The sequence below is a fragment of the Neocloeon triangulifer genome, unplaced genomic scaffold (assembly GCF_031216515.1).
Source record: "Neocloeon triangulifer isolate White Clay Creek 2 clone unplaced genomic scaffold, ASM3121651v1 ptg000012l, whole genome shotgun sequence".
NCBI lineage: Eukaryota > Metazoa > Arthropoda > Insecta > Ephemeroptera > Baetidae > Neocloeon > Neocloeon triangulifer.
Window position 1 is genome coordinate 12,288,404 of NW_026775554.1, and position 17,991 is coordinate 12,306,394.

Here is a 17,991-nt window from a genome sequence, read left to right on the forward strand (position 1 = left end):
CAACCCGCTCGACTCCAGTTGGCGCCTCAACAATGAAAGCTTCGGAAAAATGACGGCAGGTGTCAGTAAAAGCAGTCGTCATAATCAAAACACCGTCGACTTTGCGTCAAGTTTTTGCATTTTGGAAAGTTTGTATGTAATGAGAAACCTTAAAATACAAAGCTTATTTTTGAGCTGCTAGGGTGAGCTGAAATATTTCTTTACATTCGCAGGACTTTTCTTTTGATCAAGCGATTGCCGAAAATCCTCAAAATTAAAAAGCATATTTTCCGATTCAAATTTTCGGCCTTTTTTTCTGAAGAACAAAAATTATGCATGTTTTCCTTCTTATTTTTGGCTGCGGATTTGAATAGCTGTCGCATTTTTTTAGGTAAAAACTCTCGGATTTTGTAAATCCCTTGATTGACTTATCTCATCTGTGAGCACAATATGGAACAAAAACTGGCGACGGAGGTGCCGAGCAGCCTGAAGCAACTGGCCAGGCTGATCGTCCGTGGCTTCTACTGCATTGAGGACGCCCTCATCATAGACATGCTGGTGCGAAATCCGTGCATGAAGGAAGACGACATTTGCGAGCTGCTCAAATTTGAGAGGAAAATGTTGCGAGCAAGAATCAGCACGCTGAAGAACGACAAATTCATCCAAGTGAGACTGAAAATGGAGACGGGCCCTGATGGCAAGGCGCAGAAAGTCAATTATTATTTCATAAATTATAAGGTAGAATTGATATAATTATAAAACAACTGATAATAATATTGGACTCTCTCAGACATTCGTAAATGTAGTGAAATACAAATTGGATCTAATGCACAAGAGATTAGAGACTGTCGAGAGAGACGCCACAAGCAGGGCCAGTTTCCGATGTCCCGAATGTTGCAAAACCTTCACAGACTTGGAGGCTGACCAGCTCTTCGACTTCATGACTCAAGAATTTAGGTAAATCAAAGTAAATTTTTTTATCTGTATTTAATTGTACTTTTAAAATTCTATTATTCCTCTAATTTTGTCATCTTCCTTTGCTAGGTGCACATTTTGTAAAGCGCTTGTGGAGGAGGACCAGTCTGCCCTTCCCAAGAAAGATTCTCGACTAATGCTTGCTCGCTTCAACGAGCAGATGGAGACGATTTACCTCCTCTTGAAGGAGGTTGAGGGCGTCCGACTGGCACCAGAAGTTTTGGAACCTGAGCCGACCGAGTTGAGCACAATTTTGGGCAACAAATCTGTTGTCAACGGACCGAGACCGCCACTCGATGGAGAGGCCTGGTCCGGAGAGTCGACCAGAGAAAAAGGCTTCCAGGTTTGATCGAGAATTTAGTATTTGAATCTCTGTACTAAAAGTTTCAAATTTCTAGGTGGAAGAAGCGCGGGTTGATGTTTCGATCGACGATAATGAGGACAAAAATGACAAGGCCAACAAGAAGGAGAGACCTGTTTGGCTGGTCGAGAGTACCATTACTCAGAATGTGGTGCTAGAGGTACAATTCAATTTTTTTTTATAATCAGAGCCGAATTGAAATTTTTGTCATTCTAGCCGGATGCGAATGAGGTTGTTGAACCAACCACAACTGAGAAGGTCAAAGGCCAGGAGGACATCATGTCAGTCCTATTGGCCAATGAAAAGAAATCCGACTCTTATTCCCAGGCACAAAAGCCAGATGATAGCGGTTCTGACATGAGCGGGGACGAGGGCGCCTCGAGAAGTCTCGGAATGCCCACAAATCTTCTTAATGATGGTAAATGAATTTTCATTAATAATTCCTATATAAGACAAGTTAAAAGCAGTGCAATGAGAATTTTAAAGACTATTGTTTAAAAAAAGATGAGAGATTTTCCTTTCTCATTTAATTGCTTCAAACTGACCGTAAATTAAAATTATTTCCCTCAATGTGTCCTTATTTGGGAAATGCATTTTTAAATAAATACTTTATTAACCAAATATCAATGTAATGCAGAAGAAGCAGCTGTGATGAGTGATGACGAAGATGATGACGACAACTCGTCTCCGACAGTGTTAGTTAACGGCAGGCCTGTCGCCCTTTTGGAGGTCAATGACACAGTCATAGCAAAGATGTCTGCTGCCGAGAAGGAGGCCTACATTCAAGCCTATCAAGAATATTATTCCCACATTTACGAGTGATTTAAGAAATGTATTGTGTTGAACTGATTCGTTGCCAGAGTTTGGCAAATAAATTTATTTTTGATGGAAATTGTGAAGTTATTTTAAGTTCGAACAATTTCTCAAAAATTTTTGAAGGTCTTTTTTCGTACTTAATATTATTTATTAATTTTAATTATTTTTGTTCTTTCTGCGGTTTTCATTCACAGATGGCAGCAGCAATAACTAAAAGGCTGCGCCCGGGGCTTTGTTTACGTCCTAGCGACCTTTGGCCAATCGGAGGACTGGCTGAGCCAGCAGATCGTGATCCGCTGTTTCTGTTTCGCATTCGCACGGCTGCATCGGTGTCTTCACTGGCTGAGTGCATTGCTCCGACGTCTTTACCAGGCTGCGAGTGCTCTTCTCGATAGGTGAGCAAATTGTTTTTTGTTCAAATCGCTACGCCGTCTTTTGGTTTCAAGGTCGAGCCGTTTGATATTTTCCGAAAAACTTGTACTGCGCCTCAATATTTTGTTTCACGTGTCCTACTTTTTGCCAGTCTTTCAACTCACCTTTGACCAATTAAACAAAACACTGCACTTGTACTAATTCCTGCAATCTCATCAGTCAACTTTCCAATTTTTCAAATTTATCTCTTTCTTTCTTTAAGATAAGTTTTCGATGCGTGAGAGACTCTAATTTGACTAAAATCATTCCTCACAACGAATTTACACCGTATGATGATATTATCCTGCTTTAGGCAAACCGCAAAGCTGAAAATTGCGGTTTCCGTATGTTGAGTCTGTTGCAATCGATATACGGACGAAAAAGCTGCGACTTTGATTTTAAAACGATCAAAATTATGTAAGAAATTGAATTATGATTATTCAAATTTTTACATTATATAAGAATTTAGTAGATAAATAAATATTAAATTTCATCTCTTGCTTAAATATTTTTGTTTTTTGACGAGTTTGACAGACCTGCAATTTCATCAGTGCCCTACTTTTATATTTTTGTTCAATGTTAAATGAAAGCAGAATTTGCTTTTGCCATGTGCGGTCTTTTATGTTTTCTTCATTCAACAGTCTCTGTTAAAAAGATAGAAAATATAAAAAACCTTCACTAAATTAAAATAAAAAACATAAGCAGCTTATTACAGCTGCATATATAAGTAGAATACATATTCTAATATTTATCTTTCTATTATATCTTTATATTTTTTTCTGTTATGAAAAAATCAAGGAAATTGAATTGAAATCTTAAAAATAAACAATATAATTATACCTTTTCTATTGTAAATTTTAGTAAAACAGAATTAAAAATGAATTACTTGAGAATATTTGTTGAATGGAGTCAGGACAATTCAGTAAATTAGGGGCAATTTAAATTTAGGATTTGTTGAACTGAATAAAAAATTATAAATATAAAATATTGTAAGAAACTTACAATCACAGTTACATATTATTTTTTATTAAAAAAGGAAAGTAGACCGAGTCTTTGACAAAGAAAATTAAATTTCTGACGCGTTTTTGCCATATATAAGAGTTGTTTTTCAATCTTCAGTAACTTTTTCTAGAATACGTTTTAAGAGAGCAACAGTTTAATATTTGCATTGGCTTTCATCACTAATTGTTCTTTGCCAATAGAACTACCAAGGCGTAAAAATTTTTGTTTCACAAATAAAAAATTTATTTTATTGAACAGAAGCAGTAAATAATATTTTAATTCTGACTGAAGCTGCAGTAATAAAAATTTAAAATTGTTTTCAATTTTCGCTCCTGTATAAATATTTTTCATCTCTACGCAGTTCGTGTATGTTCAATAAAAAAAAAAAAAAATTATTTCAATTTGTGACTTTTTAAACTGCAGAGTCTCATAAATTTCAATGAACTTGATGCACCTGTGTAAATTTACATGAATATTTTTTCTTTATAAATGTTGATGCATTGCCTTTTGTTTTCAGTGCCTCCTGGCTGTTGCGATGGGTGACAACTCGGGCATCGGCGAGTGGCAGTTCTGCGTGAGGGCAGTCACCGAGCCTGGAGAGACCTTGGCGGTCATCGGCGAGTGTCCGCAGCTGGGTCAATGGAAACTGCAGGGGGCCTTGGACTTGCAGTGCGGCCACGAAGGGTACGTACCAATGACCTAGGTGGCACAATGTTGCATTGCTCACACTACGTGCGTCGTACAAATGCAGAAACGTGTGGCGCGGCACAGCCCGACTGCCTAGGGGAAAGTCGATCGCGTACAGATACCTGGTGTGCGTTTTGGTCCCGTCGGACGGCGAACGCCTCATGGAGATGGTCAGGGTGGTCAAGCGATGGGAGACCCACCCCCAGCCCAGGGTTATTACTCAGCAGGGTACATTTCATTATAATTTGTTTTATAATTTTTTGAAAGGAAATTATGTATTTGCGTGTTGATGTAACTTTAGGGATGTGCAATATTTTAATTAAGATTACTAAATCATTAATTTATTTAATTATCACAGTTTGGAATAAGCTTGCTAAAATTCTATAGAAAAACCAAATTTAACCTAGAACTTATGTTATAATTTAAAAAAAATCATGTTGCATAAATTAATTTGGATTATTAAAATCCAATTCAATTGAGTTCATTTATTTATTTTTCATTTTTTATTGTAAAAATATAATTTAAAGAATCCTAACTTATGATTAAGTTTAACAGCTTCACTACAGTCCTTTAACAAAAATTAAGAAGATTTTATGATTTTTTTATAATTATTAAAATAAATATTTCTATACCTTCAGATTAAAAAAAAAACTGTGTTGCACATCCCTAACAATAACCCTATTAACCATGCTTGTGTTGCAATTGTGGACCATTTTTATCTCTGGTCCCTTCGTAATTTATTTAAGAGGGGAGCTTATTAATGGGATAATTATTTTCAATTGTTTTATTTTAATAATAAGGGACTAAACTGAATAAGGGAGCCAAATTGTATGTGGCAGATTGGAATTTTTACTCAAAATAATTTATAATTTTTTTATATTCATTTTTATCTGACAAAAAGACAGTCCCAGTAAATTGAAATTGTAACTCTTGCAAAGTCTCAAAACTCTGTGTAGATTGTAGAAAAGTTTCAGCAATTTTTTTAAGGAACCAGAAGAAAATCAATGAGTGTGCTATGAATGTTTTGGGGGGAAATTAAAAAAGACAATTCCCAACTAAAATGTTCAAATTGCAATTTAGATTCGGAAAGAACTCAATGCAGAGAAGCTGTTGATGAATTTGGTTTGGTTGGAAACCTTCAGCATGTCGAGCGAGGTTGGTTGACAGCCGAGACAGTAATTCAACTGAAGATCTTTGGCGACGAACCCATTAAAATGTGGAAGCGACGACTTCTTAACAAACAAGTGCGACTTGAATTAGTCACGACCTAACACGTTTATTTCAAATTTGAAACATCTAGGTTTTGGTGAAAGTCACTCCTGTGAATCTGGTTGCTGGATCGGCGCCGGAGAGGTTAGCAAAAGCTGGAGAATTGTCTTTGGACGAGAGCATGGACACGCTGGAGCTTTCTGGGAACAATGGGGAGCGATCTAGTTGGCCCATTACTGAACTCTCGGTAATTGTCTTGTTCCTAATGGGGCTGTTTATATATTAGTAAAGTGGGTCACGCGACTAATCAGTTGTAAAACAAAGTGTATAACTGATGGGGTAATGATCACATCCATGTGCTACTTCTTCATCGGCAATCACATGCTTTGAATAGTTAAAGAAAAAATCGTAAAAAATCATATATCACATTAGACGAAAAAAAAAAAAAATAATTGTTTGGTGTCAAAGAACCTTTTGTTCTAATGCATATTTTTTTGCTGGTTTTCCAGTGCTTTCCTTTGTATAATTTTGACGAGGTATCTAATTAGGTGTAAATCAACTTATTTGGGAAGCTCATTCTAATTGCACTTTCAGGTTATGGACGAAGACGACTGCGAGTTCAGACCGCAAGAGCAGTTTGGACGAGTTTACAAAGCGGGTGATTTTTTCTTGTATCAGATTCAAGTGCTCTTTGCAGACAATGTGGTAAGAATGATCTTATGATTTAATTAAAATGCCTTTTGAACAAAAAATAATAATTTTTTTCAGGCTTACCTTGTTGACTTTTACGCTCGCAGCCAAGGCTCGGCCGACGAAGATGTGCCGACGCATGTGGGCTTCAGCTACATTCTGCCCAGCGTGATGAAGGCCAGTGAGGGCCAAGCGATAGTCCCAATAACTGGACTCAGACACCAGCCGATTGGACAGCTGACCGGTTAGTAAATTGACTTGACGGGACCTATGAGTCCCTACTGAGAGTCGCTGTCTGTGTCTCTGCTTGGCAGTCGAGTACCTCAAAGTAGCACCCATGGCCAACGACGAGTGCAACATGAAAGAGGTCTACAGCCGATACTGGAGCCATACCTGGTGTGGCCTTGATGTCGGTCACAGGGGTGCAGGAAACTCGTTCAAGATGCAGAAAATAGGGTGAGATTTTAAAATCAAAGCAATTTTCAGGAAATATCACAAAAGGTGGAAAAAAAAATCTTTTATCCAAAATAATACAAAATTGTATTCAAGCTTCCAGACTTCTTTTGGGATTAATCAGCAGAGTAAAATTTGCCTTTTTTTCATTAACTCGTCCTAGTATAAAAAAGGAACTATTGATTTTTTTCGAATTGTTTACTTTGAATAACTTTTCATTTTTTATGTATAAAACTGGGATTGTGATTTCATACGCAGCATGGCAGAGATTCGGGAGAATACAATCGCCTCCCTAACTCAGGCTGCCCGTCATGGAGCCGACTTTGTTGAGTTTGACGTTCAACTTTCCCGAGATTTGGTTCCCGTCATTTACCATGATTTCCATGTCATCATCTCAATGAAACAGAAAAGCACTCTTCCCGACAATGATCTTCTCACCCTGCCTGTCAAGGACCTTACTCTCCAACAGTTGCATCTGCTCAAGGTAAAATTGTAATTTTTTTTCTTTAACACCTATAAGCGCTTTACCTTCCAATCTATCCATACAGATACACTCTTTTGTGAGTTGCATGCACAAGGAAAATGCGCTACAATCTGTAGAGTTGACTTAAATTTCTCCTCTACAGAGAAACCAAAAATAAAATTCCTTTCACAACTTTTTTAGCATGCTTGAAACTGGATAATAAGCCCCTCTTTATTTTTATGGGTGATAGTTTTGTTGCTTTGTTCTGTACTTTTATATTGCTCTGCAGGGCATAAATTGGCCAGTGCCTAGTAAAGTCCTCCATTTTAGCGCCGTTGATGATGGCTACGGCAGGGTAAGCTCAGGAATAGCTGCTTTGCCTGCTCTGCTTTTATCCTTAATTAGTTATAGTTGATATCATCTTTACATAATTATATTTTCCTAGCATTTTGCCTTCAACTAATTTTCAGGTCACTAAACTAACTTTATTCATTCCTCTGTAGATTTAACTTCTGAATAAATTTTGCTCAAAAATAATTGGTATGAAATTATTAAAAATTTCTTCACATTGCAAGCAAGGTTTAAACTCAGACCGTCATATTTGCTGAGAGCCAAGTTCCATATCGCACTGCGACGAACGCATGTTGACATTATAATTTTGTCACGAGTGCTTGCTTCGACTTGTTTATGACTGCCATGCCAGAGAAAATACCCAAGATCAAATATTTTGCCAAAATGAATGTTGTGTTGCAATCACGTTTATTTGTTTTATATTGTGATTTTTTTGCACGGATTTAGAATGGCAGTGCGTTTTTATTGACAAGTTTTTGTTTTTAAGGTATATCACCTTGAAGAAGGCAAAGATCAGCTAAAGCCGAGGTTTTTTGACGAAGATCTCGAAGACCACCAGCCATTCCCTACCCTGAGGTCAGCTTTGGAAAAACTTGACGAGCATGTTGGATTCAACATTGAGATTAAATGGACTATGCAGCTCAAAGTAAATTATTGCTGACTCTGTAACTTTCTTCTATAATAACTCCAATCTACTTTTTTAGGACGGAACATATGAGTTGTACCATCCCTTTGATCTGAATTTGTACCTGGACATAGTTTTAGAATGTGTTCTCAAACACGGAGGCCACAGAAAAATCATTTTCTCATGCTTTCATCCTGACATTTGCACCATGTAAAATTTTTTTATTTCTTTATTCTCATTTAATCAACATAATTTTTAACAGGATTCGCTTAAAGCAGAATAAGTATCCAGTTATGTTCTTGACCCAAGGAGCGACTAGCAAGTACCCTAAGTACAATGACCCTCGATGCCATGACATCCATGGTGCCATATACTTTACCAAAGCCGCTGGAATTCTTGTAAGAATATTTAATTTTTTTTTTATTAAAATAATTCAATATCTGATTTAGGGTGTAAATGCGCACACGGAGGACCTGTTGAGAGACCCATCTCTCGTTCAAGCTGTTAGAGACGCGGGGTTGGTTTTGTTCTGCTGGGGTGACGACAACAACGACGCCAACACAATCAGACACCTCAAAGCATTGGGACTCCATGGAGTTATTTATGACAAGTAAAATTCATTATTATTATTTTTTTTTAGATAATTATCAAATTTGTGTTTTAGGATTGATCAGTTGGCTTGTAAAGAAGTGAAAGAGAGCATCTTCTTGGTCGAAGCAAGAGGAGGTGAAAGACAGAAGATTGCTGCACTAGGCATCCAGAGTCTAGCTCAGTCCGCAGTAGAATCACAAGGGGTATTGTACGACTTATTTGAGTATAGATAAAGCCTAATAATTTTGTTTTATAGTGTGGCCAGGAATCCGATGAAGGACCTATTTTGAATCTTGCACCTACTACGTCTGCTTCTGGTTCATGCTAGCACGCTTTACTTCCCTCTTCGTCCTTCATCTCACCAAAGTTATTCAAATAATATAAATAATTGTATAAAGTATGAAAATTTATAAATTATCATAAGAAAAAAATGGAGAATAGCTATTGACTTGCGTAACTGGCTCTTTAAATAATCATATTCTGCTTAGGATTTTGGCTACTTGAGCTAAAAGTTATCAAATGTTATACATTTTAATTTAGCGAGAGGAACTATTTTTCATTGCCCATACTGTGGATCACACTGGGAATCACGCAATTTACCATTGCATATATTTTATCTTCAATACAAGGGACAATCACACTTAATTAATTTATATTTTGTGTGCTGAGGCAAGATATCACCAAGTACAACATTGTTCATTAGAGGAGTTAGAAATTCCAAGTATTATTTTTATTGAAGTATAAGCAAATACGTAACCAATAGTCACAATATGGCTTATTTAGCTTTCGAATTATGCAATTTGTGCTTCCTGCTCAATAAAGATACATAAACATTAGTATTTTATTAAATATTTTATTTTCTCAATGTCAATTCAGAAAAGCGCAATCCATTTAATTGACTGATTAGAAAATGATCTTTAGTATTGTATATATCCAAAGAAACAAGAAACCTCATTTCTCAAAAATAAAGGAAACATATTCAGGTGTACGTCGCATTCCTTTGAACCAGATTCTGTAAATAAATGAAAATATTAGTCCTGTGCTCAGAATTAAATCCAAAGAGACCTCTTCTTTAAAAATAATGAAAAAAAATTTCACGTGTGCGACGCACTCCTGTAGACCTGACTCTGGAAATATCTCATCACTATAGTCCTTTGCACAGAATAAAATCCAGAGACCTCTTTTTTTGAAAATAATGAAAAAATATTCAGATGTGCGTCACACTCCTTTGAACTTTGAACCAGATTCTGTTAATAAATGAAAATAATAAGTCCTGTGCTTGTGCACAGATTAAAATCCAAAGAGACCTCTTTTTTGAAAATATTGAAAAAATATTCAGGTGTGCGTCGCACTCCTTTGAACCAGATTCTGTAAATAGATGAAAATATTAGTCCTTTGCACAAAAGAAAATCCAGAGACCTCTTTTTTAAAAATAATGAAAAAAATTTCAGGTGTGCGACGCACTCCTGTGGACCTGACTCTGGAAATATCTTATCACTTAAGTCCTTTGCACAAAATAAAATCCGAAGAGACCTCTTTTTTAAAAATATTGAAAAAAATTTCAGGTGTGCAACGCACTCCTGTAGACCTTACTCTGGAATTACCTTATCACTTTAGTCCTTTGCACAAAATAAAATCGGAAGAGACCTCTTTTTTGAAAATATTGAAAAAAATTTCAGGTGTGCGACGCACTCCTGTAGACCTGCCTCTGGGAATATCTTATCACTTTAGTCCTTTGCACAAAATAAAATCCGAAGAGACCTCTTTTTTTGAAAATATTGAAAAAATATTCAGGTGTGCGTCGCACTCCTTTGAACCAGATTCTGTAAATAGATGAAAATATTAGTCCTATGCTCAGAATTAAATCCAAAGAGACCTCTTTTTTTTAAAAACAATGAAAAAAATTTCAGGTGTGCGACGCACTCCTTTAGACCTGACTCTAGAAATATATGAACAAATTAGTCCTGTGCAAAGCATCAACCCAATGAGTCCTCTTTTTAAAAATATTGAAAATTATTTAGGTTTGTGTCGCACTACTTTGAACCAGATTCTGTAAGTAAATTATCAAAGTAGTCCTGCCCACAGAATTAATCCAAAGATTGTAGATATATATGATTTTTGATTAATATAAGTGGGATTCAGATATAATTATTTATTTTATTTGTAGGTCCTTACGTTAAACATGGGATTCCAAGTGAATACAAAAAGTGGAAACTTATTTGCCAGCTGCAGTAGCAAGGGGGTTTCTCAGAACAAGAATGACGGAGTCTCCGCGGAGGAACATCTTTGAGATGAATCTGTCCTTATTCACAGGCTTGGCCTGAAAAAAAAATATCATTAGTTTTTATTTTGTACACGGCAAGTTTAATTTATTTTTAGGTTACAATACATAATGTGGAGAGATTAAAAATAAAAACTATCTCCAGTTCCATAAAAATGAATTTAAAAATGCCATAATATTATTTATAATTCAGTACTGCACCTTCTTCTTGCTCTTGCCGGTTCTTGGGAGCTCTGTCCACATTTCTTTAACATTTTCAAGAACCATGTTGCAGTGGCGGTCAAATGCTTTGACTCTGCCGAGCAACTTCTTGTTGTTGCGGCAATTTATGAGCACCTGCGTGTTATTTTTCACGCTCTGGGTGAGAACAGAGAGCGGTCCTGTGTTGAATTCCTCCTCCTCGCGCTTTGAAAGCTCTTCTGGGGTCATTTCTGACTTTGGTTTGGTCAAGAGAGTTGTTGCCCTGCGAAAAAAGCAAAATTCAGTTGTTGGCCACGATGAAACGACGCTTTCGCTATTTTCCTTGTTAACTTGGATTTTGATCACTACTTACGCCATATTTTGTTGCGGAAAATATTTTCTTCTTAGCTTGTAGAAATTTACACTCTATAAATCCTGGAAAATGTCGAATATTTGAGATTTAGTTGCTCAAAACGGGGTTAAAAGAACGGCTTCAATAGTAAACAAGATTTTTTGATGATTTCTCGCGGAGCATCAGCGAGGCTGATGATCGCTGATGATTTTCCCGCTGACCAATAGCGATCTCGATCGTGTGCTCAACAAGAAAAAATTTAAGGACTCCTTATTGACATAGTCAAATCAAGTCTTTACAACAATGGTTTGTTAAATTCCCAATAATTGCCAAAAATTATTTCTATTGTTGTAAAGACTTGATTTGACTATGTCAATAAGGAGTCCTTAAGCAGATTCGGCGCGGACATAGCTGAAATTTAATATTTAATTAATTATTAAATCGCTTACGATAAATGATGTAATTAAAAGTGATTTGTATTTTTTGCGTGTTTTAAAAAATAATCAAACACAAATACACTTTATTTTTCTCACATTGTTGTTATTTTTAAGCTTTTATTAGCATGAAATTTTTCACAAATTTAAAATACAGTCTCAATATATGCAGCATATTAAAAATATTAATTGTGTTTTATGAACATTGATGAACAAGATACAAAATTTATTGTTTTCATAAACTTACATAATTATTTATTATTTATTGGTTATATCCGCCTCATATCGGTGTACTAATAAGGAGAAGACGCCTGAATAATTAGCGAGGGACTTGTTGACATCTTAGCCTGAAAATGAACAATTCTCAATTATTGCGTAAAAAATGAGTAAATTTTTCAAAGCAATAGAAAATAAATAAATTGTTAAAATTGAATAAATAAAGCCAAATCAAAAATATTTAAATAATATAAAAACAATATTTTTTTTGCCAGGTCAAGACAAAGTCTTGTCGGCCTGTGCCCTGTCTTAGTGGTGCAGAAGGCACCGCTCAATTTCATTAATTTTTTTTTACACTTTTAATTCTAAATTTATAATTTTTTTCGCAACTTTTTTACATACAGATTTGTGATCCAGCATAATTTGCTTGAAAGTAAGAAAGTCTCCGAAACTGAGGAGCATCTCAAAGACCTCTCCCTCCAATTCATATCTTTGTGACCTGCAAAAAAATATTGCTACTTTTATTCAATTTTTATTATAATAAATTAATTTTTTTTTACTTACTGCAGCTCATTAAGAAAAATTGTCATGTTAAAGTCAGGAATTCTTCTGAGTAACTCATTTTTCAAATGATCTTCAATGGAACGGATCTGTTTTGTCAAATAAAAAAAGTTAAGCAAAAATAGAAAAAAAAAACATAATTCAGATTTGTTTGTGTCTTCAATGGCAAATAATAAATTAATCGAATTAATCAAATTAATATTACGTATTCTTGAAAGATGTCCATGTAAATCAACTTATTTTCCTCATTATCTTCAAAATGAACACAATTTTGATCCATGAAAGTCTCTCGCAGAATTTGGAAATTAGGATCTAATCAATCATTTTTATGAGCACAATTAACTAATTAATTTTGCAGGCAAACCCATTATGATATCTTCTATGTGGCCAATTGTTGTGTCAAACAGCATAGAACCCATCGACACGTTTAGTTCCAAAGTTTCAGAAAAATCTTCACCGTTTCGTAGACCTTTCTCGTCGTGACTTGAATTCTTCTCGCCATTAATATTTCTCAAGCTCATGGTTAAAAACGAAAAAGCTGTAATGTGCTATATTAATGTATTTCCCGGTATTTCCACCAATAAAGCGGAAACGTTTAATACACTAAAACTGGCCAACCACTGTTTAAATTAAATTGAAAACTGTTTATAGGTTCCAAAGTGGAAAATAACGACCGTAACGACCCAAATATACCAAGAAAATATCACTTGCACAATCTTCGCAGCTCGTTTCCATGGATATTATGCATAGGAATCTATACGCCTCATCCATTGCGCGCCACAGTGCGAAATATTAAGGGAGCGAAAGGGAGGTGCTTCGAATAGCCAACATAATAAATGAAAATTCCCAGACTTGTAATTAAAATTTGTTTAAACTCGGCAAAAAAAATGTTCTGATTTAATTTGAAATACTTTTTACTACCAGGTAACACTTTTCATCTATTTAAAACTGAAAAAAAATGTTAAAATGTTAGACGGATATGACATGGAATATTTAACATTTGTTGGCATTACTGAATTTTCATGGCCGTCATCTGTACTTCTTAAAAGCATTTTTATCCGGCGTGAGAGTTCTAAAGAGGCGAAGAATTCTCTGATTTTCTCTGTTTATAATCGCAGGTTCGTAGCTTTGACATTATAAGATAATAAATAAATGATCGGTTTGTCAAAATTTTTCATCAGTCCCCTTTAGACGTAATTTTATTCAACGAAACTGGGAAAAGCAACGCGGATGATGTAACATGTTTTCCCCGAAAAAGTGGTCAAATACCGCACGAACAGCCCAAATTTCCACATTTAAACGGCAAAAATATTAAATCTTTCAATACATTGTATTTTCTAGAACTCGATCATGGCAGCACAATTTTTGAACAGGCTTGGACAACTTGGTTTGGGTGTTGCTATTGCTGGAGGTGTTGTCAATTCTGCTCTATACAATGGTATGTATGGCGTAAAATTTTGTCAAATTTCAATGTCGAAATTTGTGATGAAAAATATTAATAAATGGAATATTTATTTATTTACAGTTGATGGTGGTCACAGAGCGGTAATTTTTGACCGATTTGCTGGTATCAAGAATCAAGTGTCAGGAGAGGGAACACATTTTTTCATCCCCTGGGTGCAGAGACCTATAATTTTTGATATCAGGTCTAGGCCTCGAAACATACCTGTCATCACTGGAAGCAAAGGCAAATTATATCTTTTGAGACCTTAAAATATATGAATTATAAAATTTAATCTATTCACAGACTTGCAGAATGTCAACATCACACTCCGTATCCTGTTCAGACCGATCCCCGACCAACTTCCACGCATCTACACAATTCTTGGCGTTGACTACGACGAGAGAGTTTTGCCTTCCATCACCAATGAAGTGCTCAAAGCCGTTGTTGTAAGTTTGAAAGGACCTCATCTGTTTAAGTAAAAATTGCAACCTGATTTTCAGGCCCAATACGACGCCGGAGAACTGATTACTCAGCGTGAAATTGTGTCAAAGAAAGTCTCTGATGATTTGACCAGGAGAGCCGAGCAGTTCGGTGTCATCCTAGATGACATTTCTATTGTACGCAATAAAAAAAAAAAAAAAAAAAAAACGAGTGGACATAATAATCAATTCAAACATTTTAGACCCATCTGACTTTTGGAAAAGAATTCACCATGGCCGTTGAGTTGAAGCAGGTTGCACAGCAAGAGGCAGAACGTGCCCGATTCCTTGTTGAAAAGGCTGAGCAGCAGAAGAAGGCGGCCGTCATTTCGGCTGAGGGTGACGCTCAGGCTGCCATCCTTTTGGCCAAGGCCTTCGGAGAGGCTGGTGAAGGCTTGGTGGAGTTGAGGCGCATCGAAGCAGGCGAGGACATTGCCTACCAGCTGGCCAGATCGAGGAACATTGTTTACTTGCCTCCAGGCCAAGGCACCCTGCTGACCCTGCCTCCCATCCAGTAAAATCGCAATGTAAATAAAACGTAGGGCATCCAAGATTTGGAGCCTCGATTGTTACTATTTTGGGGCGCCAGGCTTAGTCATTGATATCATTTATGAAAAATACTTCATCAGAGAGAGATCGGCCATGTTGTATGCATTTGATTTTGGAATAAAAGAATGCTGAATTATATTCATTTCCAGCAAAAAAAAAAAGTAGATGAAAATTTATTTATTTCATTCACCAGTTTTGTAGATGTATTTTGTATTTTTTGGAACTCTCTTAGTGTGATGACTTGATCAGTATTATAATTTGTAATTTTTTTTATTGAATTGTTGTATGAATATTGGAACTACCTCAAATTAATCATTTATTTATCACTTTTTTGATAAAAATGATATTAATATATTACAACAGCTAACAGCTTTTTAGCAGTTTGTACATCACAAAGTGAAAAAATATTACATAATTATGCATGTCGAATAATAATGTGTAATTTGGGCATGTAGCGCATAATCACAGCATTATGTTTTTAATTATTTGATAATGCTTATCTCTAGGGAACATAATTTTTAATGTTGCAGTAACGGCGAATTAATTTGATTCAATTTTTGTAATTTTTATTCTCAATTTCCGCAATCCGCGAGTGTGCGACTGTGCGCTCCTCTCGCGCGGTTTCACTTTCAAATGCGTTAGGTGCCGTTGGTGAAATCATCGATCATGAAATAGCCAACCCTTTCGTAGCCACCATTACACAACAGGCACGTCACCCCGACACTTAGAACCAGGTAATTTGCCAAATTTAAAAGGAAATAGGCAAACTTTCTAGGCCTTTTTTCTATTTGTGGCTCCAACTTAGTTGGTTCCTTTGAAATTGGCGATTTTCACCCAGATGTAGGTCAGAGACCACGAAATATTGTGCACTGTCACTAGGCGCTATTTTACGAACTTAACCTCCTTTCTGTTTTCATCTTGTGTGTCAGCTTAATTGCGAATTTTTCCCTGGTGAAAACCTATTTAGAGGTAGTTTTGAATTTTCCAGTAATACCAAAAATATTTTTAGCCCCGATTTTCTCTAACCTTTCTCACGTTTGTACACGTCGAAAGTTTTGTTTGCGTTTGAAATTATTTGCATAAGTTTTGATGAGCAAGGCGATTGTATTTGATTAATAATCACGCATCAATTGTGAAACTCATCCTATTAATAAGCGTATCTTCAAGGTCTCAAATCATCTCTGGTGATTGATATGGCGTCTTTCAAAATGTGAATTTTGCTTGAATGTAAATTTTCCTCCTACAAAATGACTTTAATTTTTCCAAAATTTTACATTACACGTTTTAAATTGACCTTTGATGCTTTTCAGAGAGGGCTCTATTTGTCAGCGCAGTCGAGTGACAACCAGGACTGATCAGTAGAAAGACATAAAAAATGTTTTTATGGGACTGGTTCACCGGCGTGCTAGGCTACCTGGGTCTGTGGAAGAAGTCGGGCAAATTGCTCTTCTTGGGGCTGGACAATGCGGGCAAAACGACCCTATTGCACATGCTCAAAGACGATCGGCTGGCCCAGCATGTTCCCACCCTGCACCCCACGTCCGAGGAACTGTCCATTGGCAACATGAGGTTCACAACCTTTGACCTCGGAGGGCATCACCAAGCAAGACGTGTGTGGAAGGACTACTTCCCGGCTGTCGATGCCATAGTTTTCCTCATTGACACCTGCGACCCCAACAGGTGACAAAATCTTTTTTTTTTAACTAGACCTTTTTTTGTAAAATTGGAAATGTTTAATATATTTTATTTCATTTAAAAACTAAATTTTTTCAATTTAATTGATTAAAAAATTTCTTTAATTGAAACAGAATGTGTTTTAAATTTTTTGAAATTGAGAGTTAATTTAAACTTTTCATCTGCAGGTTTGCTGAGAGCAAAGAGGAGCTGGTGGCTCTCCTTTCAGACGAGCAGCTGGCCAACTGTCCAGTCCTTATCCTGGGTAACAAAATCGACCGTCCGCAGGCTGTGTCTGAGAACGAGCTGCGACAGTACTTTGAGCTGTACGGCCTGACCACGGGCAAGGGCAAAGTGCCTCGCGCGGAACTGCCCGGCCGCCCACTTGAATTGTTCATGTGTTCGGTGCTGAAGCGACAGGGCTACGGAGAGGGCTTCCGGTGGCTGGCCCAGTACATCGACTAGACAGCTCTCTCTCTCACACACACACTCATTCCCTTTATAAAATTCATCTGTTCAACTCCGATTTAGCCTTTGGCTGATTTAATTTGCAAAATTTTGGGTGGATCACTTTGATGATTGCTTTCACCAGCCCTTTCTCGGGGAGGAGCTTTTCCAGAGGCCCGAACGCAAAAAGTCAAGATGTTCCGATCAGACATGCTTTTTTAAGTGAGCTGACTGACCCTAATATTAGAAAACGATTAATTTGGGTTTCTTTTTCAATCAAGTGTATCTAAACTGTGCTCAAGAATGAGGTTAAAAATCTGCGTCGATGATGAAATTTCAATTTTTGTCTTTGTGCCTCTTTAAAACTGCCTGCCGGGAATGGATTAGAAGAAATGTCTATTGTTGAGGGTTATAAGTTATTATATTTTTTTTTGTTTTTAAAAATTTTATAATTATCGTCAAAATGAAAAAGTGCAAGTCAAGCAACAAAAGTGCAGAAATGAGTAACATCCCAGCGTCATTTTGAGGTTTTCGCCAACACACCTCTGTATGATACAACCAATATTATTGTAAAATTTTCTTCATAATTAAGAACACAGTGCATTCATTCTGGTTTCACATTTAGGCAAGACAAGTTTTTACACGTACGAGCTGATTTGTCTGTTATCAATAAAATTTGAGCTAAATTTTCAGAAAAACATCTTTTTTATTTAACAAAATCAACCATTATGAATTAAAATAATATGTATAACTTATTAATA

At 36.3% G+C, this 17,991-nt stretch overlaps 6 protein-coding genes across 8 annotated transcripts; 4 read left to right on the forward strand and 2 right to left on the reverse strand.

The window, feature by feature from the left end:
• Positions 1 to 73: 73 nt before the first annotated feature.
• Positions 74 to 2,207, forward strand: LOC132196803 (general transcription factor IIE subunit 1). The gene is made up of 7 exons (XM_059619695.1): positions 74 to 182; positions 371 to 717; positions 770 to 936; positions 1,024 to 1,297; positions 1,353 to 1,475; positions 1,532 to 1,733; positions 1,953 to 2,207. The coding sequence occupies exons 2-7, from the start codon at positions 430 to 432 to the stop codon at positions 2,135 to 2,137; spliced, it is 1,239 nt and encodes a 412-aa protein (XP_059475678.1). The 5' UTR covers positions 74 to 182; positions 371 to 429; the 3' UTR covers positions 2,138 to 2,207.
• Positions 2,208 to 2,368: 161 nt separating this feature from the next.
• On the forward strand, positions 2,369 to 9,451 carry LOC132196802 (glycerophosphocholine phosphodiesterase GPCPD1-like). Of its 2 annotated transcripts, XM_059619693.1 has the most exons (16): positions 2,369 to 2,526; positions 4,062 to 4,228; positions 4,296 to 4,459; positions 5,312 to 5,475; positions 5,532 to 5,687; positions 6,035 to 6,145; positions 6,209 to 6,374; positions 6,445 to 6,586; positions 6,842 to 7,067; positions 7,336 to 7,401; positions 7,885 to 8,043; positions 8,102 to 8,232; positions 8,285 to 8,420; positions 8,472 to 8,632; positions 8,687 to 8,816; positions 8,870 to 9,451. In XM_059619693.1, the coding sequence occupies exons 2-16, from the start codon at positions 4,080 to 4,082 to the stop codon at positions 8,939 to 8,941; spliced, it is 2,133 nt and encodes a 710-aa protein (XP_059475676.1). In that variant the 5' UTR covers positions 2,369 to 2,526; positions 4,062 to 4,079; the 3' UTR covers positions 8,942 to 9,451. The 2 variants fall into 2 exon arrangements, with proteins under 2 accessions (XP_059475676.1, XP_059475677.1); XM_059619694.1 differs by lacking the exon at positions 7,336 to 7,401.
• Positions 9,452 to 9,483: 32 nt separating this feature from the next.
• LOC132196804 (probable small nuclear ribonucleoprotein Sm D2) lies at positions 9,484 to 11,608 on the reverse strand. Of its 2 annotated transcripts, XM_059619698.1 has the most exons (4): positions 11,448 to 11,608; positions 11,096 to 11,357; positions 10,789 to 10,933; positions 9,484 to 9,625 (listed from the first exon to the last, which is right to left on the reverse strand). In XM_059619698.1, the coding sequence occupies exons 1-3, from the start codon at positions 11,450 to 11,452 to the stop codon at positions 10,829 to 10,831; spliced, it is 372 nt and encodes a 123-aa protein (XP_059475681.1). In that variant the 5' UTR covers positions 11,453 to 11,608; the 3' UTR covers positions 9,484 to 9,625; positions 10,789 to 10,828. The 2 variants fall into 2 exon arrangements, with proteins under 2 accessions (XP_059475681.1, XP_059475680.1); XM_059619697.1 differs by lacking the exon at positions 9,484 to 9,625 and having other exon boundaries at positions 10,751 to 10,933.
• A 522-nt stretch (positions 11,609 to 12,130) lies between these two features.
• Positions 12,131 to 13,215, reverse strand: LOC132197918 (ADP-ribosylation factor-like protein 2-binding protein). The gene is made up of 5 exons (XM_059621529.1): positions 13,002 to 13,215; positions 12,843 to 12,949; positions 12,641 to 12,726; positions 12,479 to 12,575; positions 12,131 to 12,207 (listed from the first exon to the last, which is right to left on the reverse strand). The coding sequence occupies exons 1-5, from the start codon at positions 13,156 to 13,158 to the stop codon at positions 12,154 to 12,156; spliced, it is 501 nt and encodes a 166-aa protein (XP_059477512.1). The 5' UTR covers positions 13,159 to 13,215; the 3' UTR covers positions 12,131 to 12,153.
• Positions 13,216 to 13,649: 434 nt separating this feature from the next.
• On the forward strand, positions 13,650 to 15,278 carry LOC132196875 (protein l(2)37Cc). The gene is made up of 6 exons (XM_059619809.1): positions 13,650 to 13,755; positions 13,979 to 14,075; positions 14,163 to 14,324; positions 14,385 to 14,527; positions 14,582 to 14,698; positions 14,764 to 15,278. Exons 2-6 carry the CDS (start codon positions 13,988 to 13,990, stop codon positions 15,076 to 15,078), a joined length of 825 nt encoding a protein of 274 aa, XP_059475792.1. The 5' UTR covers positions 13,650 to 13,755; positions 13,979 to 13,987; the 3' UTR covers positions 15,079 to 15,278.
• A 485-nt stretch (positions 15,279 to 15,763) lies between these two features.
• On the forward strand, positions 15,764 to 17,764 carry LOC132196456 (GTP-binding protein SAR1b). The gene is made up of 3 exons (XM_059619125.1): positions 15,764 to 15,843; positions 16,420 to 16,789; positions 16,972 to 17,764. Exons 2-3 carry the CDS (start codon positions 16,485 to 16,487, stop codon positions 17,246 to 17,248), a joined length of 582 nt encoding a protein of 193 aa, XP_059475108.1. The 5' UTR covers positions 15,764 to 15,843; positions 16,420 to 16,484; the 3' UTR covers positions 17,249 to 17,764.
• The last annotated feature ends 227 nt before the right edge of the window (positions 17,765 to 17,991 follow it).

Excerpts from the sequence above, each read along its gene's own strand:
- LOC132196875 (XM_059619809.1), top strand. The coding sequence starts at position 13,988 with ATGGCAGCACAATTTTTGAACAGGCTTGGACAACTTGGTTTGGGTGTT. Across the intron at positions 14,325-14,384 it reads TGTCATCACTGGAAGCAAAG|ACTTGCAGAATGTCAACATC; the intron begins GCAAATTATATC and ends ATCTATTCACAG. Across the intron at positions 14,528-14,581 it reads AAGTGCTCAAAGCCGTTGTT|GCCCAATACGACGCCGGAGA; the intron begins GTAAGTTTGAAA and ends CCTGATTTTCAG.
- LOC132196456 (XM_059619125.1), top strand. The coding sequence starts at position 16,485 with ATGTTTTTATGGGACTGGTTCACCGGCGTGCTAGGCTACCTGGGTCTG. Across the intron at positions 16,790-16,971 it reads GACACCTGCGACCCCAACAG|GTTTGCTGAGAGCAAAGAGG; the intron begins GTGACAAAATCT and ends TTTCATCTGCAG.
- LOC132196804 (XM_059619698.1), bottom strand. Across the intron at positions 10,934-11,095 it reads CCGGCAAGAGCAAGAAGAAG|GCCAAGCCTGTGAATAAGGA; the intron begins GTGCAGTACTGA and ends TTTTTTTTTCAG.
- LOC132197918 (XM_059621529.1), bottom strand. The coding sequence starts at position 13,158 with ATGAGCTTGAGAAATATTAATGGCGAGAAGAATTCAAGTCACGACGAG. Across the intron at positions 12,950-13,001 it reads CATAGAAGATATCATAATGG|ATCCTAATTTCCAAATTCTG; the intron begins GTTTGCCTGCAA and ends ATGATTGATTAG. Across the intron at positions 12,208-12,478 it reads TTATGCTGGATCACAAATCT|GCTAAGATGTCAACAAGTCC; the intron begins GTATGTAAAAAA and ends GTTCATTTTCAG.
- LOC132196802 (XM_059619693.1), top strand. The coding sequence starts at position 4,080 with ATGGGTGACAACTCGGGCATCGGCGAGTGGCAGTTCTGCGTGAGGGCA. Across the intron at positions 4,229-4,295 it reads TTGCAGTGCGGCCACGAAGG|AAACGTGTGGCGCGGCACAG; the intron begins GTACGTACCAAT and ends GTACAAATGCAG. Across the intron at positions 8,817-8,869 it reads CCGCAGTAGAATCACAAGGG|TGTGGCCAGGAATCCGATGA; the intron begins GTATTGTACGAC and ends TTTGTTTTATAG.
- LOC132196803 (XM_059619695.1), top strand. The coding sequence starts at position 430 with ATGGAACAAAAACTGGCGACGGAGGTGCCGAGCAGCCTGAAGCAACTG. Across the intron at positions 1,476-1,531 it reads CTCAGAATGTGGTGCTAGAG|CCGGATGCGAATGAGGTTGT; the intron begins GTACAATTCAAT and ends TTGTCATTCTAG. Across the intron at positions 1,734-1,952 it reads CACAAATCTTCTTAATGATG|AAGAAGCAGCTGTGATGAGT; the intron begins GTAAATGAATTT and ends AATGTAATGCAG.